The 16,059-nt window shown below is 28.8% G+C and overlaps 1 protein-coding gene across 1 annotated transcript in view; it reads right to left on the bottom strand.

The window, feature by feature from the left end:
* LOC111619949 (protein Jade-3-like) overlaps positions 1 to 16,059 on the bottom strand; it is a 56,606-nt gene that overhangs the window by 28,006 nt on the left and 12,541 nt on the right. The window contains exons 3-5 of the mRNA XM_023361780.1: positions 11,441 to 11,500; positions 11,097 to 11,179; positions 1,719 to 1,888 (exon numbers count right to left, since the gene is read on the bottom strand). Coding sequence (XP_023217548.1) covers positions 1,719 to 1,888; positions 11,097 to 11,179; positions 11,441 to 11,500 — 313 coding nt within the window. The remainder of the gene's footprint in view (positions 1 to 1,718; positions 1,889 to 11,096; positions 11,180 to 11,440; positions 11,501 to 16,059) is intronic.

Below are 16,059 nucleotides of genomic sequence, written 5' to 3'. Positions count from 1 at the left end.
GAGAGTATAATAGCAAAGGTAGAGAGTGGGCAGAAGATACCTAATGTTGCTGGGCAGTATGGCATGAACAGGTCTAAAGTAGGCTGCAGTTCAATCTTATTTAAGAAAAATACTGTATGATCCAGAAGACTCAAGCAGCTAAAGGAGTAACAAAAATCACATCTGAGAAATAAATAACATCGAAGAGTTCATAATGGAACCTGAAACAGATCTGACGACAGAAGAACGCCAAGAACTCTTGAATGAAGAACACCAAGAATCTCGGCGAGATATGATTCTTTCTGAAAAAGAGGATTAATGCCGATATCTGTTATTAAAGATCCTTTGAAGAAGTGGGAGGATGTCAGAACAACGGTCTTAGAATGGCATCTAAACCAGGTTGAGGCTTGGGATTTCTACAATTGCAATGCTATTAATTACTTACGAAAAATCCTGAAGAGAGGAAAGCAATTGACATTAGACATATTCTTTAACCATTTCAAACGGAAAAAAATATGACTAATAAAAATGCAAGACTGTGTGTGTATGTATTTTTATTATTACATATAAATAAACGTAGTAAGAAAGTATATATTTTTTATTTTTTGGGGTCTTTAGAACGAATTAATTAAATTCCCATAGAAACCTATGGTAAATCGATAATCGGTTAACAAAGTCTTGGAACGGATTATGTTCGTTAACCGATCACCCACTGTATCATAAAAGATGGATTTATGTCTTGTGGTGTCCTCTAATGATAAAAATTTTTCAATTAAAAAAAAAAACAAAGACCTGGTGTAATTAATATATATATATATTTTGCTTGTACCACATTATTTCATGTCACCTATACTTAGCCATGCCATCAGCAAATGAAATCAATAAGGCAGCCAAAGAGACAAATTCCCTGACTTTTTGATTTTTTTCAAACACATGAAGAAATATAAGTACAAAAGTACAGGTGAATGGGAATTTTCTACATACAATAAGTACATATTTTTAGCTTTACAAAAAAAGAAAAAAACAGTTACTTTCTTTTGTATTAGGTTAGAATATCACTTCTCTAATGGTCTATTTCACAAACATTGAATGGTGAGAACTTTGCCAGTTTCAATGGTCTCATAAACATTGCAAAAAATAATTTTTCTACAAAATGTGTAATGTTTTGAAAAGAAACAACTAGTCAAACCAATCACATATTCCAAAAATCCAGATAAATAGTCTAACTGTATTTTTAAATATATGTAAATAGTTACTTTACATACAATATTAGTATCTTCAAATGTGTTCACAAAGAAGTGTGAAAAGATATTCACATATAATGTTAATTTATTTGTTGGACAACTTGTGTATTTAATTAAATTCTATGTTAACTTAAATAAGTCAACCAGACGTGAGTTTTAGTTGAAAATATTTATGATAGCCTGTTGGAGTTATAGTAAGTAATGCACAGCAATTGCACTTGTTTATCACTCTATGGTAAAGATTGGCATTTTACACCCATCATATAATTCAATTCTAATTTTGGATAAATTTTTTTCAGGCTTAAAATGCATACTTATATTCTGGTATATATGTTAAATTAAATATCTTGCAATCTACTAGACTTAAATTTTACTTAATTATAAAATAATAAATATTCACAAGTTTTGCTACCTTATAATTAAATAAAATTTTTAGCTTGCTAAAAAAAGAACAAAACAACTGCTCAGTTTAAATTCTTAAAGTTTAGTACTTACTTATTTCTAAATTTAGTACTTGCAGCAGGAATCAAATCAGGATTAACAGGTACTTGAACTCCTCTCTCCCATTCTAATTTCCAAGAGTCAGAAATTACCCAATAATCTTCTGGATAAAGTTGCTCATTATCAGGAAGTTTCATTGCACTAATGAGATCTTTCCGAAATAACTAGAAAATGTTATGAGATGATATCAATTATTATTAATTTTAATACGAAAATATATTATAATTTGTATAAAACTATCTGCATGCATTATTTTTAATTTAAGGAAGAAGTTTCTAATGATGATATATTTTCTATTGTTAAGTTTGTGCATTACAATTAAAAATTCTATTATTATTATGTTGTGAATGGTTGTGAATGTCATGCTCAGTTGGTACTGGTGCCAAGTGCTATGCCAGACTAAAGTCAAGGCATAGCTACCCAAACAAGTGTAACATTAAGCTGTGTTATTGATATGTGTGTCAACATCTAGAAACTTCCTAATAATGTCATATATGTTCAATATTATTATTATTATTATTTTACTTTTTTTATCATAATTATTACACTGTTTTGTTATAACATTATGACAATATTTCTGCACGTTGTAAAGATTATTGTTTTTTAATCAGTCTTATTACTGATCTATTGAACTATATGTTTTTATCATTTTAAACTGATATATTCAAAATAAATAAAATTTAATTTTCTATCTATAAATAATGAAACTGTATCATATGGCCATGCCTCATTTATCTATGAGAAAATGAAATACAGGAAACACAGTTAATGTATTAATACCAAATTTGTACAGTAGAACCTCGATTATCCGGACTAATTGGGGATGAAGGTAGTCCGGATAAGGAAAAATCCGGATAATCGAAACAAATACTTTAATTTGTCTTTTAATGATAATACAACACGTTTTCTTTTCGATGACATATCAGTAATATTAAAAGTAAATACTGTATTTAAATCGTGATCAAATTTTCAAGAAACAAATGTTCATATTGAATTTGGACTACTACTGACCAATGGTAACAGACTACCTATTGTTTAAAAGGCCCTCTGGTGGCGCAAGAAGACGGGTTTTATAAAATAAAAAGCAGTTGAAACTGCATTTTTATGAATAAAAATTTGACAAACTATTTATCGTTTTACGAGTAAAATTTTTTCGTCGCATTCACGGCTTTTAAATAATGCATAAACCTTCGAGGCACAAGGCCCTTCGGACCGCGAGGCATAGGCGGTGGCCCACGTCGTCCATGCCTTACGCCGCCCTTGGTCATAGAAATGATATAATTTAAATATAAATTATTTATAACTACATATGTCAAGTTATATTTTTATTACTACGTAAAATATATTTAAGAGTTTACGACCACTGTGATGGGTAAGACGTTGTTGAAACAAAAAAGTTATGCATTCCATCACGTACATAAACAGTGTCGTAATTCGCAAAGTGCAAATCAGCAAATTCGTAAAATTTTTGTTTATTTTGAACAATCCGGATAATGGAGGTCCGGATAATGTTCTACTGTACATGTTCTTTCCTTGTAAAAATTAAGAAATCACTTCAACTTTTTCCAAACAAATAAGAAGTTTTATCAATTTTAAATTTTTTATATTGTACTATTTTGAAAATAAATGTTATAAGAAGTAATATGGTCAAATTCTGTCTTTTCTAAATTTCAGACTTTAATTCAACTGAAGTAAATATCTTAACTTCAAATTAAAGATACAGTAGACTTCTATATAATGCAGGGTCACATAATATAATTAATTATTATGCCTTTGTGTCCTATATCTTAATTTAATATTTATCTTGTATACTAGTACTTTATCAATTAACAGGAGTTATTATACTGGTTTTATGGATGCAGAAATTTAGTCTTACAGATCAGAAATAATATTTTTTTATTTAGTTCACCTGTACACATACACTTTAAACTTGTGTTTCAGACTTGTTTGTCCCTCATCAGCGGGCATTCAAAAGACACTTTAAATTCAATATTTTCAAACTCCTTCATAATTCCTAGTATATTCGTAATCCACATTAACCATATAATTTCATACGTATTCATCAATCTACACTCTGTAGTATATACTATATTCTATATATACACTATACAGGGTGTCGCAACGAAAACGAAACGACAGAGATATCGCGTTCGTCCAAGCAAATCGCTCGGACAGGTCGATTTTATTCTCAAGGGGGACATCTTCTGCAATGAAGTTTTTGCGATTCTGAATACAACAGACAACAAAATTTTTAAAAACTTATTCATTTTTTATTAACTAAACAAACATTTATTTCAAATAAAGTAACACAAACGATTAAAAAACATTAAAAAAACCTTTTAAGCTAGACTTTTAGTCGTTCGACAGACGATGTTGGTCGCCATAGGAACGCTACTCGGACAACATCTGAAGACTCGACCGCTCATTGGTTAAAAGACATCACGCCATCTGCGGACGTCTTGGAGAGCTTTAGCTTGAAAGGTTTTTTTTATGTTTTTTAATAGTTTGTTACTTTATTTGAAATAAATGTTTGTTTAGTTAATAAAAAATGAATAAGTTTTTAAAAATTTTGTTGTCTGTTGTATTCAGAATCGCAAAAACTTCATTGCAGAAGATGTCCCCCTTGAGAATAAAATCGACCTGTCTGAGCGATTTGCTTGGATGAACGCGATATCTCTGTCGTTTCGTTTTTGTTGGGACACCCTTTATATAGAATAATCTAAGATGAATATGTATGAAATTATATGGTTAATGTTGATTACGAATATACTAGGAATTATGAAGGAGTTTGAAAATATTGAATTTAAAGTGTCTTTTGAATGCCTGTTGATGAGGGACAAACAAGTCTGAAACACAAGTTTAAAGTGTATGTGTACAGGTGAACTAAATAAAAAAATATTATTTCTGATCTGTAAGACTAAATTTATGCATCCATAAATCCAGTATAATAACTCCTGTTAATTGATAAAGTACTAGTATACAAGATAAATATTAAATCACATAATATGAATTTAGATAATGTGGGGAAAAAACTTGTGAAAAATAAGTACTGATCTATCATTTTATATGACAGTGCTCATATAAAACGATAGATCCATATGTAACACAGTATGTAAATTCAAAATTTAAACCAATCTTTATAATATATAACTTCATATGGTATGAAATTTCCAGGCATTCACTTGTCCTAGCAATAAAATGACAGAAGTCACTTTAGCAGTGTCTCCTTATTTCATGGTAACTGTCTTGTATAATACTGAAGAGATGTTTTAGATAATGCTTCCTTACATAAAAAAGAAAACTTTTACCCAGCCATGACTACTAAAATTAAGGAGGAAAAAAAATCAAAGTTGAGCAAAATATTTATATCTTTGGAAAAAATTTAGAATTGTGGATAAGTTGTATCTAGTGAGAAACTGGGAAGCATCTGTCAGTGCTGTGTTTTCATTACTAATTTATTTCTTTTTTATAGGTTAGGTGTAATTCTCTGAATTTTTTGAATAATTATTCGAGAGAATTGTGTAACTTTTGTGTTGAGAACAAAACTGTGGATGCCTGGCATATTTTGACTAAATGCGAGCATCTTAAAGTGTTACGTGATGAAATTTTTGGTTGCAAAGTTCTTACCAGGGGGCGTGATTCCTCTATAAAATTGGCCTTACTGCTGGTGTTGTTTGAGAGCATCTGTCAGTGCTGTGTTTTCGTTACTAATTTATTTCTTTTTTATAGGTAAGTTTTTACTATTATGACAGTTAATCCGAAAAGAAAGCTGTATTCACTGAGCTTCAGGGAAGAAGAGACTAGTAGTAAAAAGAAATCTTTGAAGAGTTGAGAGGAGGAATAATTTGCATATCTTCAGGAAGAAGATTTTAACCTCGAAGAGGGTATACATGTCCTGTTGTGTTTACATTTATCCATGAATTCTAAGGTCGACAAACTTATTTCTAGATTAAATTATGCATCCAAATGGTTAAAAAATTTAGATTAAGGTTTGGCTGAGTTAGATAATAGATAAGAAACATTAGAAAAATTGGCTGATAAAAATTGTAGTTTAAGTGATCAAAGTAATGTTACAAAAAGTTTAACAATACTACTCGTGAACTTGATTTTTTGGATAACTAACATCGAATAAATAATGTTATTTCTGGTTTAGAAGAGGTTCGGGATAAATCGTCTCTAGAAATGAAAGAGAAAGTAGTTGAATTTGCTACATGAGTTTTACAGATGCCCAACATTAAGACTGATAGAACAATGAGAGTGGGTAAGAAAAAGACCAATTTCCCTAGATTAATTGTTTGTACTTTTGTTGATTATTATGAAAAAATGTACTTTAAGAAACGAATTCTGGAGTTAAAACTGGATGGTGTCTATGTAAATGATGACTTCTCTCCTAGAGTGAGAAATATTAGATTTAGGCTTCGGGATTTCAGTAGACAATCAAAACTTTCTGGAGCGCGAATGGTAAAAATAGTTTATGATAAAATTATTATTGATGGAACAAAGTACTTTTATGATGTTGATTGTAACTAGGTTAAGCCTGTTTCATCCTAGTAACTACTGGATAGGGGTACTTCTTTTTTGAATTGGAATTGTGCTGGTTTATTTAATAAACCTGAGTTTTTTGGAAGTATTTATTGCAGTATGATATTGTATTTCTTTCTGAAACCTGGTATGGCTCTACTAATAGAAATTTGGACTTAACTAATTGTTTGCAAGGTTATACTCTTCATTTTGGAAAGGCTTTTAAGCTGCACACGAAAGGTTGTTATTGTGCAGGCTGGTTATTAGCAATAAGATCCTCTTTTCCCTGTATTGTTGTTTATCAAGATTACTTTTTAATACTTGTCAAATTTGATGCCGAACTTGGTAATATTTTGGTATGTTTTGTTTATTTTTGGAAAAATGACTGGCAGTCTATTTTTGATACTTTAACTGGTATTGATATTAGATAATAGGAATCATTGATCGCTGGTGACTTTAATGCTAGAATTGGATTGGAGAATATAATTTCTGACACATTTTGCAATTCTTTTGATATGCTTGTCCTTTGAATAGGAATTCAAAAGACTTAGTAATTGATTCTTGTGGTAGAAAGTTGCTTCATTTATGTGATGATTTAAATATGATTATTGTTAATGGGAGATGTTTAGGAGATGAAGCAGGTGAATATTCTTTTATCTGTAGTAATGGTTGTTCAGTTATTGATTTGGTTATAGTTTCTCCATTAATTTGGAAAGATGTTTTCTCTCTTAACATGAATCAGTTTTTGGATTCCAACCATAACACATTGATTTTACAACTGACTTCTGGTAATGATAGGTCGGTCTCTTTCGAGAAGAGACAGAGGATTAATAGATTGTTTTGGAATGAATCCAGAAAGGATGAATTAAGGTTGGTTTTGGAGAAAATATGTATTTTAAATAAGTTTGATTCAATGGAAGACCTGAGTAATTGTCTTTTTAGTTTGGCTTGTAAGTGGGGATTTAATATCAGGAGACATAACAATTCTTTTTCATGGTTCAATTTGGACTGTAGGATGTTAATTAGTGCTAGGAATAGAGCCTAGGGATCTTTTAGGAAAAGCAATGATTCTAATGATCATTTGTGTTTTGTTATGTTACGAAGTTTGGTGAATGTTTTGAATTGCAAAAAAAAAAAAAAAATCATTTCCTGGTAAAATTCAGAATTATTTTAGGAAAGATAATAGACTTTTTTGGAGTTATTTCCGTCACGTTAAGCAGGCTCAGTCTCATAATTTCAGCTTTATTCCTATTGATGATTGGTTTCATCACTTTTTTAATTTATTTGGTTCCTTGGATCCTTATTTTGTGGATATTTCAATTTTTAATTCTTGTAGAATTGGTATGATGAACTTTTGGACCATGAATTCTCTATAAGTGAGCTTAATGATGCTTTAAGGAAGTAGAAGCCAAATAAGACCCCAGGTTTTGATGGAATCCCAATGGAATTTTGGAATTTTGAGTTGTTGAGACCACATCTTTTGAGTCTTTTCTCAAAGATTTTTGACACTGGGATAATACTAGAGTCTTGGAAGATAAGTATTTTAATTCTGATTTATAAGAATGGTAGGAAGGATGTTCCTGGTAATTATAGAGGTATCTGGTTATCATCTTGTGCTTCGAAATTGTTTTGTATTATTCTGTACAGAAGGTTGACTCGATGGTTAGAAGTTAAAAATATATTGCATGAAAATTAGGCAGGTTTCAGGGCTAGTTATTCCACATTGGATAATATTTTTGTTTTGTATACAGTTATCCAGAAAACTTTTTTACAGAAACATAGGAAAGTGTATGCATTTTTTGTTAATTTATTTTCTGCATTTGATAGAATTTGTAAGAATTTGCTGTGGTTAAAGATGTTGCGTTATGGTTTTAGTTATCAATTTGTATCTTTACTCATTGCTTTGTATGAAAACTCCTTGCTTATGGTAAGAGTTGGAGGTAACTATTCGCCATTAATGTTCTCTAAGACTGGTGTTAAGCAGGGCTATATTTTGAGCCCAATTTTATTTAGTATTTTTTTGAATGATCTCTTTGGCATTATTAATTCTCCGGTGATGGTATAGAAATAAATGGTTTCCAGATTAAAATATTGGCTTACGCTGATGATATTGTAATTTTATCTGATTCTGTGGTTGGACTGCAGAGATTGATTGATAAATTGGCAATTTATTTAGATGAAAATGGTTTGAAATTGAATTTGAATAAGTCTAAGATTGTTGTATTTAGAAGAGGAGGTAAGAATGCGAGGGCAGATAAATGGTGGTTTATGGGTTCTCCAATTCAAGTTGTCTCTAACTATAAATTTGGGTGTTACATTTTCATTTAATGGTTTATTCCGTATGCATTATATTAATAAGAGAACTCATGCTAGAGTATTGATGAATAAAGTTAACCATTTAGGGAAATCTGCCAAACTATGTAATCTGACTGATTATTTATGTTTATTGAGAACTGTGGTTTTGCCCTCTTTATTATATGCTTCAGAGATTTGGGGTTTTAACTTGGTCAATGGTGATGGTATACAGGTTGAATTTATTAAACAGTTATTTTATTTACCTCATTGTACTCCAGGTTATTTAATCATGATGGAATGTGCTTTGATTTATAAAATTTATATTATTTAGTAGGATAAAAAATTGGATTATAAGAATTTCTAATCTTGATGATCATCGTTTGAGTAAAGTTTGTCTGAAATTTATACTTAATGAAAAGTATATAGACTGGACATGTTATTTTATTGATACCTGTAATAATCATGGTATTAATCTTATTAATAATGATGTGGATTTAATGGACTGGTCTCTTCTCCTCGTTAACATTTTTGATAATTTTTTATACAATATAAATGAAAAAATAAATAATAGTGTATATAATTGCTGGTATAAGAATTTAAATGCTACTTTTTTTGATAATTTTTTATATAATTAAGATGTTTCCCTTAATATTTTGTCTTTATTTATACAGGTTAGGTGTAATTCTCTGAATGTTTTGAATAATTATTTGGAAGAATTGTGTAACTTTTGTGTTGAGAATGAAATTGTGGATGCTTGGCATATTTTGGCTAAATGTGGGTGTCTTAAAGTGTTACATGATGAAATTTTTGGTTGTGAAGTTCTTACTAGGTCTTTATTTCTTAAAATTTTATCAGAACCATGTTATCAATTTAAAGTGTTTTGTTTTCTAAGAAAATCTGTTGATTTTTTGTCTTAGGGGGCATGATTCCTCTACTGTAAAATTGGCCTTACTGCTGGTGTTGTTTGGGAGTATCTGTTAGTGCTGTGTTTTTGTTATTAATTTATTTCTTTTTATAGGTAAGCAATTTGCTTTCTCTTTTGGTTGATTCTTTTATTTTTATCTTGTTTATTGGTTTTGTATTATTTTTGACAGATGCTCCCAAACTTTAACTTTATACTTTAGCTTTAAACTTTAATTATTATATTTGTTTTTTAAACTTTAATATTTAAATTGTTATTTATTTAAATTAATATTGTAATAATACATAATATTTGTTTGTAATCTTATGTCTATTGTATTTAAGTGTTGTGTATTTTGTTTTTTTGGGAGATGGTTTTGCTCCCGGCATCAAGGAGTATATTCAGTATGCGTATTAAATAAAAACATAAATAATGAGAAATTAGTAGTCATTGCAAAGATGTGAATCTAAATGAGACAACTATTCAAACAATTAAAAAAACTGAAAATAAAATATGAACCAGTTTCTTCTAAGTTTCTACTATATTTTTAGTAAGTTTGAATAAATGTATACTTTGAGGCCAAAAATAAAAGTGTTTGTTTTGAATAGAGGATTGTTCTGCAAGGAATATGCCTTTGAACAGTCAAAGCATAAAACTAAAGGCACTAAAGATTTACCAGCATTTAAGAGAGCATGAATGTATTTATTTTAATGAATCACACATAAACACAAATTTAGCACTAGTAAGGCTTGTTTCACAGATTCAAAATATAATTTTCTTTGCATATAATTTTTTCTATAATTTTCATTTTATTTCTAACATAGAAACAGCCCAGAGATTTCAAACAAATCTTTCCAAGATTATAGAAGAAAGTAACAGCAGATCAGTTATATAATGCTAATAAATTTTTTTTTTGTCAGAAGAAAATGCCAAAATGCACTTACATTTTTAAAAATGAGAAATCTACTTCTGGATTTAAGACTTCTAAAGCCAAACACTTTACTTTTATGTTCTAATGCATCTGGAATTATATAACAAAACCCATACTAATCAACTGTGTTTCAAACTTTACATGGAGTGAAAGATTTGTAAACTCATTGCTTCCTATTTATTGGTACACAAATAAAAAGTATGAATTACAGGTGCTATATTTTTTGATTGGTTTCATAGCTGCTTTGTATCTCAAGTTAAAAATTACTCCAAAAGAAAAGATAGTGCCTAATGCCTACCTCTAGCTACTTGATTAATTACTTGATATTTAATTAGTAATTAGTAGCATTATTACAGCCTGATGTAATTCAGAAATTGTTTGTCAATAATTAATTAGTCTTTAATAGTTCATTATAATATTAAAATTATAAACATTATAAACAAAATTTTCATGCTACATTTCAATAATGAAATTAAAACCCATTTCCACTTGTTTATTCATCATTACCATCAACAATTATCAATACACAATAATCATTTTTTAGAACTTTAGAAAGAAAATAAATTTTTCTGGTAAAATGAGGAATAGAAATTGATTTTAAATTTTTTATGACAGTACACAATGAATACAAATGATGGATTAATCAATGTTAAAATAAGTGGGGGGAAAAACAAAAGCAGCAATAAAGTATGCAATTAAATAATAAGTTATAAAAATTTCTTACCTCAGCTGGTTTATTATTTCTGTATGAACTGTTATAGATTTTTGATAATGATGGCCCATTATAACCCTTTGAAGATAATGTTCCTGTAATATAAATAAAATTTGAAATTAAATTATTAGCAATGAGATTTTTAACATACATAATCAAATATTTCTCTGCATCAGTTATTATTATTATTCTTGATTAGTCTGTTCTTTCCAAATTTTAACAATTCAGTTAATATATCTAATTTCTAGCCTTAATGACAAAATACAAAATATTTTTTAACTTACGATTTATAAACATTGTTTAAATTAAAATACTGTATGCTAATTTTTAAGATAATTATAACTGATCATATTTACCTCTACTATCTTCATCTTCACTTGCACTTATTTTTCTTTTTCTTTTTTTTCCAGATGTACCTTAATTAAACCAAAAATTATTTACATTATTTTCAAGTAGTAATAATTTAATATTTATATAATACAGAGGATGTTTACACAGTTTTAGAACAATTCTTTTGCAATATAATTAATATTTTAAATAAAAAAAAAAGGCTTATTTCTTATTTTTTCTGGACTACTATTGTTCTATATCTGCATTTAGAAAGCGATTTTTGATAATTCAAAGACACATTAGTCAATTAGAGACATGTCAGAAGACTTTGAAAGAATATGTTCGTAAGGTATAGTCAATACTTATTGCTTTTATTTTTTCAAGAAATTTAGTGGTAGATTTGAATGCATGACTGGTAACCTCTTGCCTTATCCTGATAAACTTCTATTCTTGAAGGCTCTGTGGATAAAGAGATTGTATTTCTTCTTTAAACATAGGTGTTAAAATATTATTTTGGTAATATATAAAACTGATCTTAACATTCAACTTTTCTTAACTTTAATTTCCCATTGCAGATAATACCAGCAATAATCATGAATCTCTTACTGAAACTTTTTTGAATTCTTAGTTCCAAGTTTGAAAGTCTTTTTATTCTCTTTTATATCAAAAAAATTCTATTTACTATCACAATAATTTAAATAAATCCATGTTTCAACAATAGCCACAATATATTTCCATCTTTTGGCTAATGATTTTCATAAAGCAATCTACATTGTGTTTTGTGTTCAACAACATGCCTAAATAAAAGGTAGTGTGTCTTCTGTTTTGTTTAAGATTTAACTCTTTGTTTATTATCTTGTTTACAGTTGATACAGAGGTATTTGTAGGCATTGCAAATTTTTATTTGAATCAATGGTTTTTCTTTTAAGACCAGAGATCTTACTTTTGAAATAATCAAAGTACATATGTACATTCTTCAAATATTCATTTGGTGTTGTTCTGTTTAAAAGCTATGCATGATAAGTTTTCCCTTTATTATTAATAATATTGCTTATTTTATATTTTGAAATGCTAATACCATGGTTTTCACACTTTTTTAATTATGGAATAAGAATATTTCTTTTTGAAAAGAGCAAAACATAACCTTCAATCCAAAGTTTGTTTATATACTCAATTTTGAAAGAACTATTTAGAAATTCCATTTTACTCAAAGAACTATTCTATCATGTCACTTAGGTTGTCGTCTTTTGAAACTGCTTTGTTGGCTGATGTAATGACCAGGAGGAGGAAGAAAATAAATACAACGATGTATTTCTTTTTTAATGTTTCTCACAATTGATATGCCTTGTAAATGCTTTAATTCTATTGTATTAAACACTAAATGAGGTTGGCAAATAATGCAACAAGCTGAATAAATATCATCATCATCATCATGAGTTAACCAAGTTTTGAATTCATTCACTTAAGCCAAGTTTTTGTAAGTGTACAATTGCATGAACTTTTTTCGATGAAAAGAAGAATCAAACAAATGCCTAAAGCGACTCATTTTAAAAAATCAATTTTTAAAATTCAAAATGGAAGCAAACTTACTGAGAACAATTATTTTTATTTAAAATTGCATGAATTGCATTTGAAAATTTAATGTACTACAGCAGCGCTGTCCAACTTATCATAGCCCGCGGGCCATATTTTCTTCACCAAACATTTCGGGGGCCAAGAAGGTTGGTGATGGCTAATTGGTCGGCTGGGAATCACGCCACATGACATTTGCATAGTGCTACGGTTCAGTGAGCACTAATTGGTCAGCGAGTCCGATCTCGACGCTATAAAAAGGCGACAGTTCGACACACCGGATATACGTCACTCTCGTCTAAGTTCGACTTGGGAATTTTTTTGTTCAATAATAAATGTGAATTCTTCTTCCTGGAAAAAATAAGACCTAGCGCATTTTTCAGAGCAAAAATTAATATAAGGCACTGTCTTATTTTCGGGTAAACACGGTAGTAAAATAATTTTAATATTAATAATAATAATTTAGTAACATAAATTTATTCATAGTAAAATGTACTCGCGGGCCGTAAAAATTATTTGGCGGGCCGTATACGGCCCGCGGGCCGCCAGTTGGACAGCGCTGTACTACAGCATCATCTATGAATCATAACAAAAACACTTCTATAAAAGATGAAACTAATTTAGCTAGAACAACACCCTAAATACTTTTTTCAGCAACATTTTAATTTATTTAAACAAAAGTTTTCAACTCCTTTTCATAACTCTGCATCAGGTTTAACAAAAAAGTTCAAATCTTCTTAAACCTGACAGAGCTATGAAAATAGGCTGAAAACTTTTGTTTAAATAAATTAAGGTGTTGTTCAAGTATTTTATCATTATAAGTAAACATACTAAATATTAAAAATAATTTTATATAATATTTTTTCAATTAAAATATAATTCTGTTTTTTATTTTAAACTGTTTTGCTGACAAATATTTTTGTCAACTGCCAGTCTTGATTTCAAATTGCCGGTCAAGCTGACCCAATATCAGCCAGATGGAAGCCCTAATGTCACCCTATCTCTCCTAAAATGGAGACACTTAGTACTGATAAAGTGCAATTTCTCATTGCTCTGACTGTGTGAAAGAAAACTCTGCCATGACAAACATCACTTCATGTACTGTACAGGACATCATGTACTCCCTGCTTTGTCAACAGGAAAGTTTCCAATAAACTAATACTTAATATCATAATTTAAAAAATTTTTAATCTTCAACTGAAACAAATAATTAATTTTCTTATTAAATGTGAAAGAATCATTTTAAAAATCAGAAATTGTGACGAATTTGCTCTATTCCTATTGCCAGAAAATATCCAATTTTTCCAATTCCTGATTCTGATTAATTGTCCCATCACTAAAACAAATATCATACAGAAAATGTATAAATATGAGTATCTCTCATATAACATGGCACTTCTAAACATGGTTTTGATCTAACACAGTTTGAAATTGGAGAAATCCTCTGTACAACATGGTTTCTGGTTTCACTCTAACACAGTTCAAGAATTTGGAAAATCTTCCATACAAAATTTCACAACTTTTAAATGCAAACTCCTTTATTCAATTTTTTTTTTTTTCAAGTAAGCATATGTATTTTCTGAAATTTGTCCACAGATTGTAGAATATTGAAATTTTCAAATTCTTTTGTGCCTTTTGTCAGGTTTACTGAAAACTGATAGTGTAATTTTTTACTTTCTTGTCCTAGTTTTCCTATCAACTGGGTGTCATCGTAATTATTTTCAGATTTTAGCCTTTAAGACTGTCACTGTGTTTTGTTTTTATAGATTAATTTTCATATTTAGTTAAGTTTATTTAAACATTTTTAGGTAAGTGTGTTATTAACTTTTTTTTAACTGTAGGTAAGTAATCACTCATAAAAATGATGAAAAAATATGGTGGTATGTCAGTACTCAAACAATTTAGTATTCGGACAAAAATTCTTGAAAAAGTCACTTGGTACTCAACTGAGCAAACATGACCCACCAGAATAAATTTTTGACTAATAACATTTTTATCTTGTCATCCATAAAAAATTTTTACGATAAAAATAAAAAAAAAAAATGAAAACATTGTTGATATTTCTGATCAAGATCAACAAAGACCTCAGAAGGTGACAATACTTTATGAAAAGAAAATGTCCTTATTTAACTAAAATTAATATTAACACATAATACAGTACTTTTAATTGTGATTGTTAATTAATTATTGATTGGAAGTAAAGTATTGATTGCTTTAATAAACACATTTCTCTTAGTAATGAAAAAGAATAGTATACTTTTGTTAACTTATGGAATGTAACCCTATGTTTTGCATTAGTCCTTTGTTTCATATAGCATGGATTTGCATAACACAGCACTTTTTCAGAACGTAACTACTGTTATACGAAGGATATCTGTACAATATAAAGAAAAACTTACATTAAGACATTCTTACAAATTGTTTTAAATTTAATGAAATCCAAGTATAAACAGTTTTCTTCAAAACAAACAAAAGTAACAATATAAATAAGGAATAATAAGATATGTTTGATCTGTATATAATGATTGCAAGATATATTTTTGATTTGTTTTAAGCTGAACAATTGGTATTCTTAGTGTAAAAATGGGAAAAGGAATTGAATCATTATAATATTTCAGAACAATATCTTATCAAAGTATATATTCTTTTATTGAAATTAGTGAAGCTTAAGCTACTTCCGGTTCTTTAGGAAATGCTGTATAAATAATAGCAAATATGAGAAATGCTATATATGACAATTTACAGAATTTATTAAAATAGATGGGTTTGAATATTTTAGTTAATAGTCTATTAGACAATTAACTAACTTTGTTTGACATACAGATGACCATTTGGAAATAAAATAATCTATTGAGGAATGAAAATTAGTAAAATACAACATCTATAATATAGTTTATGATGAGACTGTGTGACATTGTTTCCATATAAAATCTTTACATGTTGAAAAACATTTTATTAATTTGTCAATACACAGTTTAAAGGTTAGTTTTTTTTTTTGTCAAAGATCAGATCATTAACAGCATTGGAAGAGGATATTGGTAGAATGTTAATGGTAAATGGCTAAAATAATTAA

The sequence above is a fragment of the Centruroides sculpturatus genome, unplaced genomic scaffold (assembly GCF_000671375.1).
Source record: "Centruroides sculpturatus isolate CEXI.00-Female unplaced genomic scaffold, Cexi_2.0 scaffold235, whole genome shotgun sequence".
Taxonomy (NCBI): Eukaryota; Metazoa; Arthropoda; class Arachnida; order Scorpiones; family Buthidae; genus Centruroides; species Centruroides sculpturatus.
Note: the sequence above shows the minus strand (reverse complement) of the source record. Positions and strands in the feature narration are given on the sequence as shown.